Source organism: Ochotona princeps, chromosome X (genome assembly GCF_030435755.1).
Source record: "Ochotona princeps isolate mOchPri1 chromosome X, mOchPri1.hap1, whole genome shotgun sequence".
Lineage (NCBI taxonomy): Eukaryota > Metazoa > Chordata > Mammalia > Lagomorpha > Ochotonidae > Ochotona > Ochotona princeps.
This window is the reverse complement of record NC_080865.1, coordinates 62,208,059-62,228,305: the sequence shown is the minus strand read 5'-3', so window position 1 is coordinate 62,228,305 and position 20,247 is coordinate 62,208,059. Positions and strand designations below refer to the sequence as shown.

Here is a 20,247-nt window from a genome sequence, read left to right as displayed (position 1 = left end):
CCATAAACCCTGGAAATGAAATGAAGTTGACACAAAGTTTATCTGTCCCGAATAAGATAAGTAAGTTCTTTAAACACAGTAAGGAAACCCAAGAGGTATAAGCACATAGCATTTGCCTGCATCCTTTTTTCCTAACCCAATATGTATGTTATGCTGCTCAGTTCTGGTGAAGTTAAATGAGATTTCTTTCACAGTAACAGGGGCAAGGATAGCTAAAGGCTAATTGTTATTTGATGACTGAACAACAGAAATGCATTAAACCTCACCTACCCGGTGCAGAGTCAAAAACATATAATTAAAGACTCATTATAGAATATGATAACTACATAGGCAAAGATCAAAAGTTTTTTTTTTCTTTTTAATGACAGAGTTGCAACCATATCTAGAAAGAACTATTTTTCCTAGGTCTTCTTTGTGGATGTCAAAAAATTAGCAGGTTCAAACTTTTTGGTCTCAGAAGATGATATGTAACATTAAATGCTTCATTCTTTTATAATTTATTTTTGCATATTTAAAATCCACTTTTCCTAAAATTGAGAAATATACTGCGGGGATAATATGCTTTTCTAGGCCTACACTTACATATATACATCCTTAATCATGATTAAAGACATTTTTTCCATTGACTATGTGTTTTAATCGACAAAATCATATATATGTATGTGTAAAACATGAGATTTTGATATCTTTCTATATATTAGAATGGATATATCAAACTAACTGACCTCTCATACTTTTGTGGTGAGAACAATAAAATCCACTCTTTAATCAATATTCAATAATATAATATATTGCTATTACATTCACCATGATAGGCTAAATATCTTATTATCACTAAAATTTTGCATCCTTTGACCAACATAAACAAATTAACGTAAAAATCTTCAAAAAAACTTTTAAAAAGATCATCATTTAAAAATAGAATATTCAGAACACTTAATAATCTCACATTAAACAACTTGGGAATTATTAAGACTTTTCTTAACAACCTACTCTTCATTTTTCTCTATCATGGTGATACAATTACTCAGAGCAGGTATGAGAAACAGCCAGCCTGAAGTATATAAGGCCTGAAGAATCAGTTGACCTAGTCATGGCACAGCAATCAGAGGTGGGAGTCAAAATTTAAAAACTCTATACAAGGTTAATTTCAACTTAATCATTTTATATAGACAACAAATGACATTATAAATATCCAAACAAAGGTCCTTCAAAGGAAAAAAAAAAGTTGCCCTGCAATGGATCTAAAGCAATAAAACAACAACAACAACAACAAGACACACACACACACACACACACACACACACATCAATACAGTCAAAAACCTAAGATTAAATGTAGCATAATGTCTCTAAGAAAAAAATTTTAACCTTCTCTTTCATTTAGCCTGGCTTGCACTTATTAAAAAAAAGACATGTTTAAGAGCATAAGTAATCCTGGAATATACATATTTACACTTATTAAGTCTTTCGGAACACATAAACAACTTTTGAAGAAAATATGATCTAGAGGCCTGAAAATGGGTTTTAATTGGAAAAGATAAAAACTAAAACAACCAACAATTTAAATTATTTTTGTCCTCATTTACAAACCAAAATCCATACCAAAAAAAAAAAAATACACACTGAAAAGAGAAGGTTTTTTGGCTGAGAAACCAATTACCCCATTTTGTGGTTGCAGAAATCAAAGAAGCCAAATAGCTCAAGTCACACGGTTTGCAATTGCAAGACCATGATCAGAATCCGGCACTCCTTATTCAATGCCTGCCAGTTAATTCTGCTATTAATTGATGACAGATGTTTTGAGATTTTTGGCTATTTTGTTTTCATGAGTGACTACTGGATCAAAATCAACTATATACATTTCTCATAAGTCTATTCAAACAGAAGTAATGTTTAAGTAAATCTATAAATGTGGTAGAATAAACTATGGAAAATGGCATAACCATTTATGTCTACACAGAGAAAAATTATGTGTAGGCATTTCTCCAGATAAGAATACAGGAACCAAATCCGTTAACTACAGATATAGCATCTTTCATATATATTATTCAGGAATTTCTAAGAACATATTTAGAAAACCAAACTAGCTGCAATTTATTCTTGTTCCTCAAAATGAACTCCTTCGTAGCTATCTCTTTAGTTTTTTATTTATTCAGTTTTCTAAGCTCATTTGAAAGAGTTGAAAAAATGTATTATGATAAAAAGCTTTATAATCCAGTTATGGTTATCAGCAAATTCAGACATTTCTATTTGTAAATCATTGTTATACAGAACACAAAATAATATAAAAAACTAAATTAATAAGAAAGCCTATATACTAACAAAACATCTCAAGTCATTCCACTTTCTATTCTCAAGAAAAAACTAATGATAGAAAAATTGACAGGAAAAAATGTTTCATACACAACATATATCAGATCTTTAGAGAATACCTCGGGTCAATATCCTTTATCACTTAACCACTCACATTTTCATTAGAATACTATCTTAATGAGTGCCCATAATACTGATTTAAGACTATAAACATTTTAAGCAATTTTTTATATCAATGAAATATATCCTGATTCTTCATACAGCTTCAGTACTAGTTCTATCTCAGAGTATTGTTATTCTTTGACAAATATTAACTCACAAGTAGAAATTATAACTCAACTTTTAAAAACTATGCTTACTACACCTCAATCTTCAATGCTTTTTGGTGAGTGAATCACAAAGCTAACAAATGATCTCCAGGAATCTCTCTAGGAAGCTGATTATGAAGGAGTATGGTATCACTTAACAATCCTGGAGCAAAGCACAGGTCCTGAGGAACATCCTCTAAAACAGACAGTAGTAGAGTCAATCTGCATATTTTCAACTACACGAGATGCTACAGAAAAAAAAAAAAAAAACTTGGGCAACAACCTGGGTGTGTGAATGCTTGAGATTCATGTTCATATGGCAAGCTATTGAACTGTCTCACCAAAAGCTAGTTTCATTTTTAAATGTATCCTGTCTTCTATATTCTGCCTTCATGGGTTCCATCTCAACCAAAGATCTGTAAGTTTGAGCAGCTTGATATGAGAAGCTACACACCTACAGCTTTGCTGACCAGTTGGGAAATCTTGAAATTAGCTGTCCTTTAGCTACCACCAAACAGCTGGGATCACAGAGCAAAAATTACTTGCTAGTGCACAGGGGCATCCTTTCAATCATCCATACAGGTACAAGCTGGAAATTTAATTGTGAATTGTCTGCTATCTAGCTCCTATCAAAAGTCCAGCAGAGATAATAGATATACATAGGAAGAAAGCCTCATAGACATTTCTCAATTCAGCACACCTTGGTAGCACAGGTTATATTACTAGAAACCTGCATATCAACACTAATATTACTCTAGGGAGTCTAATAGAAACACTGCAATCTTGGCTTTGCGGACATTCAAAGAAATTGTCCATATTTTTATAAAAAATTACTGAGAACTCAGTCTAATGCATCATTCAATATTCCTCATTTGCTTATTCAGATAGGGGAAAAGAACACACATAAACACAGACACACAAAGAGATATTCCATCTGCTGACACATTCCCCAAATGACCCTAATGGTCTGAGAGAGACCCAATAGACACCAGGAGCCAAAAATCAATCTGGATTTCTCACATGCATGGCAATGATCCAAGTACCTGAGCCATCACTTGCTGCCTCCCGAGGTTTGCAATAGCAGGAGGGTGGAAGGGGAAATGGAGCCAGAAATCATCACCAGCAGACAAGTTTGGGATTACTCATCCCAAATGGTATATTAATACAATTTCAAACACCAACTCTGATACCTGTCTTTTAAAAAAGCACAAAATAAAATTCCCTGAGTTCCTAATTAGGAAAAATATCCTTCCTTTTAAAAAAAGAAGAAAGGGCCTGGCAGGGTAGCCTAATGGCTAAAGTACTCACCATGAATGTACCAGGAACCCATATGGTCACCAGTTCTAATCCCGGTGGCCCCACTTCCCATCCAGCTCCCTGTTTGTGGCCTGGGAGAGCAGTGGAGGATGACACAAAGCCTTGTTACCCTGCACCCACGTAGGAGACTCTTAAGAGGCTCTGGGCTCCTGACTTCGGGTCAGCTCAACACCGGCCAATGCGGCCACTTGAAGAGTGAATCAAGGGATGGAAGATCTTACTCTTTGTCTTTCCTCCTCTCTGTGTATCTGACTTTCCAATAAAAATAAATCTTAAAAATACAGAAGAAAAAAGATTCTCATACATCATGTAATGGCTATTCTAAGAGTAATTTTTTAAACTTTTAGATACTAGGAAATTTGGAATTATGCTATCATCAAATAATTTATACAATGCTATACTAGAATTTTACAGAAGTACCTCCTTCCTTCCTTGATATTTGAAGTTTGTATTTTGCTCTCTTCTTAATGATACGAGGATATCCACATCTCTTAATGAGAAACTGCTTTAGCAAAAATCACATAATAACAGAAGTATAATAAAACTATAGAACACATCTAAGATCTTGGGGTCAAATAATACCTCAAACAAAAATATTGGAAATGACAACACAAACATCTTCCGATCATAACTAATTTTGAACATATAGAAAAATGCATATATTTTCAAATATAAGGAAGCTAGTCTCATATTCCATTCAACTGTCATGTCCAAATTCTAAGAGTACATTTTACATATGAATATGTATATATGAATATAGTCATTTAAAATTTTGTAACAGTTTTAGATGACTTTACATATATGTAACATGATTTTCAAATTCAATATGCATCACTTAAATGAGAAAACACATTTCCTTGGTGTCACCTGTATATTATGTTATGGAGTAATCAAATAAATGGTAACATAAAAGCTGTTATTTAATGTCTCCTACATTTGTCCCAACTAAAACAATTTGGGTACTTTTAATGCCAAATTCCTCTTAGATAAAACATAGGACACAAAGATTTTTTTAAAAAGATTTATTTTTATTACAAAGTCAGATATACAGAGAGGAGGAGAGACAGAGAAGAAGATCTCCCATCCAATGATTCACTCCCCAAGTGAGCGCAATGGCTGGGTGGTGCACCGATCCGAAGTCAGGAACCTGGAACTTCCTCCAGGTATCCCACACGGGTGCAGGAACCCAAGGCTTTGGGCCATCCTCGACTGCTTTCCCAGGTCACAATCAGGGAGCTGGATGGGAAGCAGAGCAGCCGGGATTAGAACCGGCGCCCATATGGGGTCCTGGCGCATTCAGGGCGAGGACTTTCGCTGTTAGGCCACGCCGCTGGGCCCCTGAGATATTATTTTTTTTTAACATTCTAATCAGTCTTATTGATGGCCTTTTACATTTCTAAGAAAAACCCAGACATAAATAGGTTTTCTAGTTTCCCTTAAAAGAAAGAAAAATCTCAAAATTATGAGGGACTTTAACAAGCTCATGGAAAAATGTAATTCAAAGATTAAGTTTAGGAGCAGGCATTTGGCACAGTAAAAATGCTATAAGAAACATCCATCTCCACATCCCATTTCAGAGCGCCTGAATTCAAATCCTCACTAAACTTCCTATTCCAGCTTCCTGCAAATACAGGCTACGGCAGGTTATGGAATTTTATATCTTCTGCCACTCATGTGGGAGAGATGGATTGAGTTTCTTTCTAGCTCTTAATTTCATCGCAGCCTCTGCCTACAACATCTGAAAAGTGAATCAACAGATGAGAGATCTTTTTCTAAACCTATGTTAAACAAAGGAAGTATTTGCATCATAAAAGATTTTACTAACAAACAAATTTATATGGCTATGATTACTACATACTCTACTTATATCATGTAATAAGCAAGTAACAGGGCAGTTTCCAGGTTACATCAAGTGATTTTTTTTTTCACATTGCCAGTGAAATGCTGATTGCCTACAAACTAGGCAACCTGACATGAATGATTAAAAAGAGGGACAGAATATTATCTTCACGAAGGTTCTTCCCAAGCTCACAAATGTCACACATTTACATTTTTTCTTGTTTGTGATCCCAAAACTGGCCGTATTTTCTTTTCATCCACTCAGTTCTTACGTCTTTGGCAAGCAGGTGTTATCCATCTTCCACATGAGCACTGTTCACCATACCAGTTGAAGGAACCCAACTTGGCACTGCATTTTGGACAAAGAAGCTGCCCATCCATCACTCCCAACAAAGCAGATTCCATCCACTGTACAGGTTCAAGGAAGTAGGATGTACATTGAGTCCCCATGGCAACCAGGAATGTTGGTGCCATTCTCTTGTGGACAAATGGCATAGGTCGAATTCCTTCACTATGATCCAAAATACTAGAGCTTCAAAATAAAGATCGCCTGCACTTTCTACACTTGTAGAGAATCTCATCTTTCAATCCTTGTGAGGCAGTGGCTGGATCAACAGCAAAGAGTTCTTGAGGTAAATTCTGTAATTCTGGATACTTCTCTGTAACATTCTGCAAGCGATATTGCTTATACATTGTACTAGAGGTATCCATCTCATATCCCATGGCCTGGTATAATTTCAGTTGCCACTGAAACCCTTCATTCATCTGGGCCTCTGGCTGGATGGGTCGGAGGCTCTCATAGGCTTCCTCAAAGCTGAGCTGGTCTGTCTTCCTCACAAAAGCTGTCACTACAACCACACTGCCAGTGACTCCGGCATGACAGTGCACCAACACCGCACGGCCCTCCAGGCAGGTCTGGTGGATGAAGGCCACGCACTGGTCCAGGTGGCTGAGCAGGTCGGTCTCGGGTTTATCCAGCGCTGGCAAAAAGAGGCTCCGCAGACTCTCGACTCCAGCCCCTGCCGTGAAACCAGGCTCCTCCGAGTCCACCATCAGCACGGCTGTAATCCCCGCCACCCTGAGCTGGTCCAGCTTCGCATTGGCCACGGTCCCACCCAGGTACAGCCCCAGCCGCACTTCCAACATGTGCGGGGGGCAGCCAGTAGGGTTCTCACTCAGATTGGGGCCCTGGCAACCATGGCTGGAACCCTGAGCGTCCAACATGACCAATATTATTATTATGTTATTTTTTAATATGAGGTGTAATAATAGATGTGCCTTAAGTCAAAATTATGTCTTGAAGCTAAGAATATATGGTTAAAAATTCAGGAACTATACTTTGTATGTCATCAAAACAGTTAAACTTCGGAGGTAAATATTAATTCAAATTGTTGACCAAGATTTTCACACAAAACACATAAACTCATATAACTGCTATGGATTTACTACTTTCCATTCTCTGCATTCACATCGGGACTGGTGCTATACAATGGGTTAAGTCACTGTTGGGAATGATGCCCATATCCCATATCAAAGTGTCTGGCTCAAGTCCAGCTAGGCTGCTTGAAATTTATCTTTCTGTCTGAGTATCCTGGGAGGCAGCAGATAAATGTTCAAATGCTTGGGCCCTGGCACATGTAGGAGTCCCAGAGAGAGTTCCTGGCTCCCGGCTATGTCCTGCTCCAGTCCTGGCTGTTGTGACCCTTTAGGAAGTGAATTAGCATATGCATTCTTTCTGTGTGTGTGTCTATCTGTGACACACTTGCAAGTAAATGTAAATAGATAAATGGACAGTAAAATGATTTATGTATTTGAAAGTTAATGCAAACACATTCAAAATTTAAACCAACATTTAAAACTCTGTTTTCATAATATTCTTCCCAATGCTGCCTTATTCAATCTACTGACAATTTAAGTCCTGTTCATATTTCTACACTACATAACTGTAGGTCTCATTACTCCAATTTTCATAAGTAGTCCCAAGGAAAATGTTCTGATAGTATTGATCTTTGCCTACCTTCATATTAACTTCCTAAGTAGTGTCGGCTGCTTTGCCAAGCTTCAGCTAAGTTTGTACAGGCTGTTTAAATAGTTATTAACACCCATAACTAAGAAAACTGTTTTCATTTCTAATTTGTATTGCTGCCAAGATCCAGCTATTTTCATTATGATGATTACGTTAAAATGCACGTTTTCTAGGAGAGTATGTTTGAATTTATACGGGAGAGAATATTAAATAAAAACAAACATTCCATGGCTAGGATTGTAGTGCAATGGATTAATCCACTGCTTATAACGCAGGCATTGTATTTCAGAATACCAGTTTGAGTCCCACCCACAGCACTTCTTATCCAGCTTCCTGGTAAAGTGTGTGTGAAAATACCAAAGACAGCCCAGTAGTTGGGCATCTATTCTCAATGTAGGAGACCTAAATGGAATTCTAGGCTCCTGGCTTCAGTCTAAATCAATGCCTACTGTTTTCACCATGTATATATATGGTGAAATATATATGTGTAAATATATATGTGTTTACATATTATTCTCAAATACACGTATTTTTTTAAAAGCATCAGAGATGTAATACAAATAACTGCATATTTATAAAGTCTTAAGTGATATTTTTTCTGTTTTTCCCTGTTTGGAAAACATAGGCTGTAGAAGCAATCTTCTGTGGAAATGGCAAGATTCTATGGCATGAGCTTGGCAGATACAAGTGTTTAGGCAAAGCAGAAATAGCAGTTTTCCTAGTGGGGTAAAATATCCCTCAAAAGTATAAGGCAATTTCAGCAACAAGTCTAAAAGGAATTCTATGTAATCACGACTCTGTGATACTATTCTTCAAACTAGTATTTGCTGTTTTCCTCATGTGCTAAAAAAACCTTAGTGACAATGATTTATTGCTGCACATTTCTTCGTTTCTTCATAAACATATTGCCAAATACCCATACATCCTGTAATGAGTTGGCTGGGAATAAAAATGTCCAAACTCATTGGTCATTTCTCAATAGATACTGCTTCTTTTCAGAAACTTTAGTAAAGAGATATGAATAAAATTCTTTAAATAATATAGATTTTATTCTAAGCCATAGTGATGCAACGGAATATGCAAAGCTTAGTGCAATTTGTGACGGCAGATTAGGATTTATTTTATAATCAAAGCACATGAATTTTTTGTGCATTAAACAGAGTTGTAAACATTCAATTCCGTTAATTCACCATGCAACTCCAAAAAAACTACTGTGTAAAGCATGCTATGCTGTCTGCAGTTTATGAATGTGGTTCAAATCGAACTAGTAAGATTCACTCTTACATAGACGAAGTTAACTGCATCATTTTTTCTGCTTACATCTAAAATGTCTGGCCATGGGAAGCAGAAAAAGAGGGCAGAATAGGAAAAGAACACATTAAAACAGACTGAGAAGGATTTGTGTAAGAGAAATGGAGGGCACGATCCTGGACGGTAAGAGAGGCAGGCCAACAGCAGAGAGACACGTGGGGAGCCGTGGATATGGGGAATCAACAGAAGCAGAAGAGTAAGGGTTCAGGCTAACAGATACCCCAGTGGGGATTGCAGCCCCACCTGTAGACAAGTAAGCAGGGGAGAATGCAGGAAACACAAGAGATAAACCAAGCCATAGAATTGTGAGTCCTGATGATCTTTTGAACCAATCACAAGCTGAGACAAAACAGTGCAGCCCTTGTTGATCACTATGGGAGGTGGGGATAGTTCTCAACTCAGCTTTCCACTAATGCCATAGGCAGCATGTGAGTACTGCAGCAAAGCAGGTGGGTGAGACCAAAACAAGGATACATAAAATCAACAAAGTGAACAGCTGCATCTTTGAGAAAATAACAACAAAACAGATAACTGACTAGCCCATCTAATCAAAAAGAAAGAGGGAGAAGACATGAATTAATGGAATAAGAGACAGAAAAAGGAAAAATTTAACAATGGACACCTCAGACAGAGTAAACAAGAACCAGCAAAAGCAACTATATGCCAACAAATCAGAACAACTAGAAGAAATGGATAGATTTCTGGACACATACAAGTAACAAAAACTGAATTATGATGTAATTAATAATATAAAAAGAACTATAAAAGCACAGAGTATTTAACCAGCAATTAAATTCCTCCCAACAAAGAAATTTCCAGGGACAGGGATAGCTTCACCACTGAATGCTATCAAAAAATTCAAAAACTTACCCCAATACTCCAGAAGCTACTCAAAAATATAGAAAGGGAGGCAACCCTTCCAAACTCTATGAACCTAACATCACCTTAATATCAAAGCCAGACAGAGACATGGTAGAGAAAGAGCAATACAGATTGATATCTGTGATAATCAGTAAAACCATATAATCATCTCAGTAGATGCAAAGAAGGTATTTAATAAAATCTAACATCATTTCACCCTGATAATCCTAAGCAAGGTAGGCATACAACTAATCAATGCAATACTACTCAGCCATTAAAAGGAATGAAATTTTATCATTTACAACAAAATGGGCCCAACTAGAGACCACTATTCTCAGTGAAACAAGTCAATCCCAAAAGGACAAATATATATTTTCTCTGATATATGGCAATCTTCATGCAAAATATGAGATCAAGTGTCCTCTCAATGCTATTTTTTGCTACATCTCATGGGTTTTGATACTTTTGTCTGTGTTTCCATTCATTCAAAAAACACTTTTTTAAAATTTCCTCACTAACTCATATGTCATACGGTAGCATCATTTGCTTCAAAGATTTTCATTTTCATTGTTTCAACACATTGTTCATTCCATAGCATATTGTTTAACTTCAGATTGATGTAAATTTTCTATTTTTCTCTTATTGCCGATTTTGTTTTACTGCTTTTCCTTTAAGGAAATGTGTAGTAACTGTGTAGTAAGAACTACCACATACAGATGTGAGGATACAATGCAGTGTGCATCTCTAATTCCAAATCAAAGATGGACTTTCAATGAAACTGTTAAATATATTTTGACAATATATAGGATGCTGTACTCTCTGCCATTGTCCATACCTACAATGTTAGGATACAATGAAATAGCAGAATGATGGGCTGATGATTATATTTGAAGCACTATGCTATTGTAATAATATAGAGGAAAACAAGGTGGGGGGAATGGGGACTTGGAGATAGGGTAAGGGAAATTCTAGAATCTATGGAAGAGTATCATAAAATACTAAAATGAGTAAATTAAGATAGAAAGTAACATTCTATAACACAATCAATGCAACACATGCAATGTACAGCACCAGCATCATACTGGGGAAAAACTGGAATCTTCCCCATTTAAATCTAGAACTAAACAAACACATTCACTTTAACCATGGCTATTCAACATAATATATTACCCAGGGAATATAGAAAAGAAAGGTTCACAGTTGGAAAGCCCTGATCCCATTTTTATATGGAGAAACAGAGGCCTAAGAGATCCACTGAAAAAACAAGCTCACCACAAGCAGTAATCAAGAACAAGAATCAGATATCATAATTTGCATTCCTGTGTGACTCTATCATATAACACACTCTATCATATCAAAACTACTTAGGCCCCTGTCACCCATTTGGAAGTTCTAAATGCAAATCCTAGCTCTTTACTTCAGCCTGGCTCAGCTTCTGTTCTTGTAAGCTTTGCAGAGTAAATTTATGCACTGAAGGCCTCTTTTCTCTTTGTGTTTGTCACTATGCCTTTAAAGTAAACAAAATTGGAGGCCTGCATGATGGTTCAACTTGCTATTTCTCTATAGACAAGCACTGGCACCCCATATGGTTGCCAGTTCTTGTCTTAGATGCTCCACTTCCCATCCAGCTCCCTGCTTGAAGCCTAGGAAAAAAGCAGAGGATGGCCAAAGTTCTTGGGCCCACATGGGAGATTCAGAATAAACTCCTGGTTCTTGGCTTCACATCAGCTCAACTCAGCTCCAGCTGTTGCAGCAACCTTGGGAGTGAACCAGCAGATACAAGATCTTTCTCTATTATTATTATTATTATTATTATTATTATTATTATTATTATTATTTGGCCAGCATTGTGGCATAGTGGGTTCAGCTCTTGCTTACAATTCCAGCATCCCTTGTGGATGACAGCTCAAGCTCCCTGCTGATGTGCCTGGAAAAAGCAGCAGAAGATGTTCCAAGTGTGTGGGCCCCTGAATGCATGTGGCAAAAACAAATGGAATTCCAAACTCCTGGCTTCATCCTGGCCCAATACACTGTTCATATAAATGAATAAAAAGTGAATGAATGTGCTCTACTCTACTGACAAGACTCTGTGGACAGATTTCAATAGTATCAGACATGGGAACATGTAAAACAGAAAAATTGTATGCTTCTATATACAATTTATTGTTATTGTTGCTTTTCTATTATTCATTTTATGCTTTTTATGCTTTTTATTTTTTCATGATACAGTGTCATAGGTTCAGAGATATCCCATTCCACCCTCCTATTCCCCCTTTGCACCACTGTTTTTCCCTATACTATTAAGACAGTATAGTTCTTCAACAACAGTCACAAGTCCATCATTTTGCTATTTAAGTGTATAACACTGTAGGTACAGACAAGGGTCTATATCCATTACACTTCAACTTATGATCCTAGAAACTGTGTAAGTAGATCAAATAATATTTTGATAAAAAATTCAACATCATTTTTTCTTTTTAAAAATATTTTCCTATGAGTGTTATTAAGTTAAATGCTTACAGTTAATAATGGAACAAGAATTTTTAGAATCCACCACTAGTAGCAAGATTGTCCTTAATAATCCTCTATATTCAATTAGTTGCACAGAATTTTAAGGATTTTATTAATAATTTTAAGTGTTTTATTAAAATAACTTCATTCTTTTGATCTATAATTACAAAAACATGTAACCATAACTAAAACTTGCATATAAAATCGCATATATTTCTCAAGCTTAAAAGGAATAAAAGCATAAAACCAATATACAATTTGTTCATAAATATATATTATCTGATATTATAAACTGACTTCCACATATAAGTATCAATGTTTTGTTCTATGTTATCTACAAAGAGGAATTATCCAAGTAATTTTTGTATTATTTAAAAATTACACATTACCAGAGATCCAGTTGACTAAATACCTTGTTTATTCTAGAGCATGACAGGAATTGTTGTTTTATTAGTTAATAATAAAACAGCCTATCAGTCAGAAAACATATATCAAAGTAACAGAACTTATGATATTCCCAAGCAATGGTAATTATATGATTCCTAACAAAAGGATAAGAATGACCTACCTCACAGGATTGCTGGTTAAAGAAACTCTCAGGGATTCTAGGCAGTTAAGAAGTTTCTCATCTGATATACCAGATCTTAATTCATGAACATACTCTTGTGAAGACAGGGTGCATTCATGTTTGCTGTTTTTCAGCCCACCCTAAAAAATAAAAGATAAAAATAGCTTTAAATCATTTTAAGTAAATCAATGTGTAGGATATATACACATTTTGCTGCATGTACAATTTGCTAGGCATTTAAAAATTCTTCAACACAGAATTGAGTAGTAAAATTGTGATGATATATATATATCAACATTCTCCTCATCTTCATTTATAACTAACCAACTGGCACCCATTAGTTGAATGGAAAATGAGAGTTCTTTAAACAGTTCATAGAGATGCATATTATGAAAAAACAAATGAATTTCCAAATAGAAGCACAGTAAACTTTTCTAAAGATTCATTTATTTGAAAGGTAGAGTGCTAGATAGAGAGAAAGAGAGACAGAGAGAGAGAGAGAGAAATAATGAATATAAAAATATATTCCATCTATCACTGGCTCATTCCAAAATGCCCAAAGTAGCTGGGTTGGGTCAAACTGAAACCAGGAACCAGGAACTCAGAAAAAAATATATACATTCTTTGTAAGAATGAATGCTTTTTACCTAAGTTAGAGCTTTGACACTTGGCATAAGCTCATATTTGAAAAATATGAAAACATGATAAAATGTAAAGATTTCTGAAGATTAGCTGTCCAAATATGTTCATGATAGAAATAAACAATCAGGGGCTGGTATTGTGGTATAACATTTTAAGCAAACACCTGTGACACCAGCATCCATATGGGTACCAGCTCTGGTCCCAGCTGCTCCACTTCTATTTTAGATCCCTACTAATGTGCCTGGGAAGGCAACAGAAGATGGTCCAAGAACTTGGGGCCTTGCAACCCACATTAGAGACTCTGACGGAGTTACTGGCTCCTGGCTTCAACTTGGGCCAATTCTGGCTGTTTCAGCCATCTGGAAAAAGCACCAGCAATAAGAAGAAATATCTATCTCTCTGTCTTTGTAGCTCTTTCAAATAAATACTCAAATAAATATTTTAAAAACAGAAATGACAAATCTACATGGTAGTCACGGTTCACATAATCAATGAAGCGATGTGTGTAAAACACATACACTGTGATACTCAGCAATTTCTTCCTCTACCATATATGTCACTTCCACAAACATTGAATTTTAAAAATAATGAAGTGTTTAATCTCAAAATATCTATAACAAAAGTGTAAAAGTATCTTCAATATAATCATCATGTTATAAGCTATTGAGGAAGCCATGTGAAAACAAAATAGTGTAATAGATTAACTAATTCACACTATACTTAATAGGTCTGCAATACAAGACTGCCTTATTAACATTCTGTACTGATACTGAACAAAAGAAACAATTAGATAATGGATGGATAATAATGGAAATTTTAATTAGCTTCTCCGTGGGAGATAAATGAGAATTACCAGTGTGTCCATTTGATCTTTAAAAAATAATTCAGACAAAGTTAACAATTAGTGCACATGCTATTGTAAAGCTAGGTGAACAAAACGTTCTAATGTGAGGCTATGCCTTAATTGGAAAATTATCATGGCTGAAATACTTGTCAGTATGGCTGTGCTTGACTTATTCTAATATTGTATACAAAGATCTAAAAGGTACTCTCTGGGTGAGTTCAATAATCATGCATTCCCTTTATTCTGACATAAAAGTTAATATTAAAACATTGTAAACAGAACATTAAGTCTGCAGTACAGATAAACACTTCCAAATTTAGATTAACTTAGTCTTAACATGATCTGTTATTCTTCAATGTAAAATAGATTTACCTATAATTTAAGAAAAGGTTTCATAGGTTTTAGCTCTAAAAGTATCTTGCTGAAGACATTGGATGGAGCTATTGACTGTGCAAAAGTTTGCTCAACTGCCATATGCACCACATGACAATTACTAACCGTAGTCTAATTTTCAAACAGAAATGGCACTATGATCATGAAAACAGTAATGCTGCTGTTATTGACTATGATTGATAAATCCTAACATCATCAGCTTCATTTGGCGATTTCAATCCAGTGGGATTCTTATTTGACGTTGTACTTCTTTCAAAACACAATGTCATAAATGAATACAGTTCACATATCTACAAAGGTTCATAGTGCTGTTTTTTGAGTCTCCTACAGTTTTAAAAGCAATAGAAACCAAAAAACCATTTTCCTCATCATCAATTCCATCAGTTCAAGTAGCAAAAACATAGAAGCCAATCTACTTATTTACTCTGATAGTGATGTATTTGGTAAATTACACAATTGTAAATATATTGCTTAAGCCCTTTAGAAGGTTTCACTCCAACTACATAACAAAAATCTCTTAAAGGGAGGGTATTAGATTAATTAATACATTAAGTAAAATGTACAAAATATTTTAATATATTACATTAGAACATTTCAAATAATTTTTATGAATTGTGCACAGAAATCTCTCAATTAGCATAGGCAAAATATACTATTTATCACCAACTGACGTCTAAAAGAAAAAAACTATATCGAAAATTATCAGGAAACAACTTTATATGGTATAATTTTTCATTGTGAAAGTCATTATTTTAATTGACATTTTCAGAAGATGTAAGTTACATGTAGGATAGGAGATCATATCCCAAGTTCAAAGGCAGGGGACAAAAATCTGTGTTACAATAATGTAGAAGCATCATAATTCTTCTGAGTAGTCATATGTTCTTCCAAGATTATTTGACTAAGCTTGCCTGAATGTGATTTGCTAAATGTTTAATGAATGAAAAGTTTCTAGGTTTTTTTTTTGATGACATCATTCATTGTTTGCGTAAACTTTTGCATATTAAATACCAGTTAAGCATTTTATTCCTAAATTACAGAATGTAAGACCATCAGGGAATGAATATTTATTTCATTTTCTGAGCATATGTACTATAAAAACACCAAGTACAAAAGAAAATTCTAAATATACAACGAATTCTGGTACCCAAGTTTTTACTATTTTTGTGTGAAATATACATAAACCATATAGAGGAAAACATTTGATAATAATCTTAAATATTAAGTCCGATATACATTTAAAATTTTACCACTAATAGAAAACAAAGATGATACTTGAAAGCAGAATGTTTATCTCACAATAAATGGCTAACAGACATATGAAAAAATACTCAGGCTCCCTGGCTGTCAAGGAAATACATACAAATGGAAACCACATTGAGGTTCGATCTAACTCCAGTGAGATTGGCCTACATTCAGAACTCTACTGACAGGACATGCTAGCGTGGATGTGAGAAGAAAGGTACTCTCCTTCACTGTTGGAGGAAGTATAGGCTAGTATAATCACTATGGAATTTAGTATGAAGAGTGCTAAGAGAACTGAAAATCAAACTGCCATTTGACCCAGCTATCTTACTTCTGGGAATATGCCAAAATGAAATGAAATCTGCATATGAGAAAGGGATCTATAATCCTATATTTACAGTAGCACAATCTACAATAGCAAAGACACGGAAACTACCCAGTTGCCCATCAAAAGAGGAGTGGATAAAGAAACTGTTGTACATCTACTCCTGCAGCAGCACAATCTACAATAGCAAGGACATGGAAACAATCCAGATGTGCATCCAAAGAAGAGTGGCTAAAGAAACTGTGGCACATCTACTCCATGGAATATTATTCAGCTATTAAGAAGAATGAAATTATACTATTTACAAGTAGGTGGTCCCAACTAGTTATAAATTATGCTCAGTGAAATGAGTCAATCACAAAAGAACAAATACCATGTGTAGACAATGGATGCTGGACTGTGTGACATTGTTTGTATCAACAATGTTGGGGTACACTTAAATAAGAGACTGATAGAATTATGATTCCTTATGAAGGACTAAATCATTGTAGTAAAATGGGGAAAAATCTGTCGGGGGGTGGGAGTTCAGGGGAGAATCCCAGCCTTTATGAAATATAACCACATAACTCAAAATTCAAAATAAAAATATATTTTAAAAAAAGAATGACATTCAACGATTTGCAACAAAATGGGCCCAACCAGAGACCACAATTCTCAGTGAAACAAGTCAATCACAAATAGACAAAAACATATTCTCTCTGACATATGGTAATCTTCATGCAAAATATGAGCTCATTAGCCCTTTCAATACTATTTTTGCTACATCTCATGGGTTTTGATGCCTTTTTTATATTTCCATTCATTCAAAAAATGTTTTTTTTTTTTATTAATTTCTTCACAGACTCAAAGTCACACAACAGCATTGTTTGCTTCAGGAAGGTCTTTGATTTTCTCTTCATTTCTTCAGCGACACACTGGTCATTCAGTAGCATGTTATTTGATTAAATATTGCTGTAAATTTTCTTTTCTCCCCCTTGGTTGCCGATTTTGTTTTATGACTTTTCATTTATGGTAATGTATAGTAACTGTGCAGTAAAGACTATCACATACAGATGTGAAGATGCAATGTCCTTCCAAATCAAAGATGGACTTCCAATGAAACTTCTGAATGTATACTGACAAGAGGATGGTGGACTCTCTACCACTGTCCCTGCCTGCAATGTCAGGACACACTTAAACAGCAGAATGATGGACCTATGATTGATTGTGAAGGACTACACTATTGTAATAATGTAGGCGAAACCAGGGTGGGCAGAGTGGGGATTTGGGGATGGGATGAGAGAAATCCCAGAGCCAAGTGAACTGTATCATGGTATACTAAAATAAATAAATAAATTTTAAAAACTACACATACACACAAAATATTGAACTACAAATCTCGTGAAACAACAGCCTCATTTAATATCGAAGCCTTGAGACACATCAACAACAAAAGGTTAAACTGCCATTAACTGATTTGTTAGTCAAAGTAGTTTAAAACATATAATGATATTCAGTTTTGTTACAACTGAATAGTATGTGATCAAATTGGCCTATTTCTCTTTTCTATTAGACAATAAATTTATGGTCTATTCAATATTTAAAATGTACTCATACTTGAATTTTAAAACTAGTATTAATTATGATGAATAATGTACATATTGGTAAATGACATCCAGTAATCTTTAAAACTTAAAAAGGAGCCTACTGGCACTTTTTATCAGCCCTTATCACCAACCACAGCACTTCAGGAAAATGGTTAAAGTATTATATTTGTCTTTTATTTGACAGAGGCCCCTTGAGATACACCAGATAATGAAGCATAAACAGACATAAACCAACCCAGGGTTTCTTAGCTTAGGGACTTAATCCAAGAGGTATGTAAATTTTGAGTGGGGAAAATAACATCTTTATTTTCAGAAACCTCTAACTTAACTTTAGATTTTCTTTCAATCATGAATATACACAAGTGAAAGAACAGTATTATCAGCACTGGCAACTTAGTCATTAATAGAAGTCACACATTTTCCTATTGTAAGACAGAAATATTTGTGAGTATATGAGTGTTACTTATCTTCAGCACATCTCTGAAATTATCCTAGTTATACAGCCTGCCACTTATCTATTCGATGATTACTAAGATGCACAGTACCATTCCTACAATCTTACTGAAAGTGTCTATTTTGAAGTATCAGATACACACAAACAATTCTAAGGAATAATGAAGAGATTCCTTACTTCTCCTAAAGGTTATAAATCTATTTATAAAATCACACCTTGGATGCCAACACTGACAAAATTCACCTTTCTCTTTCAGAATTCCCTAATTTCTGTGTGTATACTTTAGATGGGGAAGTTTCCTAAAGATCAGAAATTTATGGCTGGGCCTTTTATGTGTAGGTAGTTCTATGTCATTATATCAACTTCAAGAACAAGTTTCCAATGACCACAAGCACGATTCTTTGCCATACCTACAATGCCAAGATATACTTAATTAGCAGAAAGATGGACTTATGACTTATAGTGAAGGATTATACTATTATAATGATATGGGAGAAATTAGTGTGGGGTATGGGGATTTGAGGAGGGGGGAGGGAAATCCCAGGGCCGGTAGCGTACATAACTGTATCATGGAATAATAAAACAAATATATATTTTAAAGATATGCATACAATCACATCACAAGGATCCCTCAATTAGTTCTTTCATAATCATATCCTCCTCCCTCATACAACCTGTCACTTAACATTCACTAATCTAGTCTCCACTTCTTTAAGTTTCTCTTCTCATGAATGTCATATGTAGGAAATAAAATTTATGTAAACTGTTGCCACAGGCTACGTGATTCAGCACAATGTCCTGGAAATTCATGCAAGTCATTGCATATATCAATAGTTTGTTCCCATGAGTTGACAAGTTGTATTTCATGATATAGATATACTACAGTTCACTTTACTATCCATTCACTGAATTATACTTGGGCTGTTTCTAGTTTTGGTCCATGATGGCTAAAACTAATATGAACATTCAGGCACAAGTTTTTGTGCAAGTCTATGCCTTATGTCTCTTGAATATGTAATAATTTTAAAAACCCTGCAAGTATATTGATATAATTTATTACATTTTAAATAATTTTGTATTTATTTCAGAAGTAGGCAATAAAAACTCCCATCCAAGGGAGAGTCAGAAATTCAATCTAAATCTGCCACATGAGTGACAGGGAGTCAACCATTTGAGCTACTACAGGTACCTCTCAAGTTCACGTTAGTATGAGGCTAGAATTGGGAGTACAGATAAAACTTGAACTCATGCAATCTTGTGTGGAATGCAGCCATCCCTTTTTTTTCTTCTTTTAACATATTTAAAAGGATTATTCTAAGATTATGCCTAAGGGATCACAAGAATGCCAAAAGGGACTATAGCACAAAACAACTTAAGAATCCAATCTCCTCTATTTTACAATTACACCACATTTACTACATCCACTGGCTCATTAAAAAAGACAATGCATACTATCATTTAAAATGAAGTATATCTACTTAAACATGACTTAGATAATAGACAGAATTTTATCAATAATAGTGTACACAATAGAACAGCCAACATATTTAGCAAAACCAGTCTCTGTATTGTTCTATTTAAAGGCAGAAATAACACTGAAAACATTATCAGTTACATTGAGGCAAAGATTATGAAGATATTTACTGCTTTTCCCTTCCTGTTTTACCATTTTATAGATCTAATTCTATGAGTAGCTTTGGAC

At 35.0% G+C, this 20,247-nt stretch overlaps 2 protein-coding genes across 6 annotated transcripts in view; both read right to left on the bottom strand.

Annotated features, from left to right (window-relative positions):
- DIAPH2 (diaphanous related formin 2) overlaps positions 1-20,247 on the bottom strand; it is an 859,995-nt gene that overhangs the window by 667,537 nt on the left and 172,211 nt on the right. For all 5 annotated transcript variants that reach the window (XM_058659086.1, XM_058659087.1, XM_058659088.1 and 2 more), the window contains one exon: positions 13,057-13,196. In XM_058659086.1, the coding sequence (XP_058515069.1) occupies positions 13,057-13,196 (140 nt within the window). The remainder of the gene's footprint in view (positions 1-13,056; positions 13,197-20,247) is intronic.
- On the bottom strand, positions 5,875-7,003 carry LOC105942098 (dual specificity protein phosphatase 12-like). Its single transcript, XM_036497873.2, has 2 exons — positions 6,330-7,003; positions 5,875-6,148 (listed from the first exon to the last, which is right to left on the bottom strand). The coding sequence occupies exons 1-2, from the start codon at positions 7,001-7,003 to the stop codon at positions 6,070-6,072; spliced, it is 753 nt and encodes a 250-aa protein (XP_036353766.2). The 3' UTR covers positions 5,875-6,069.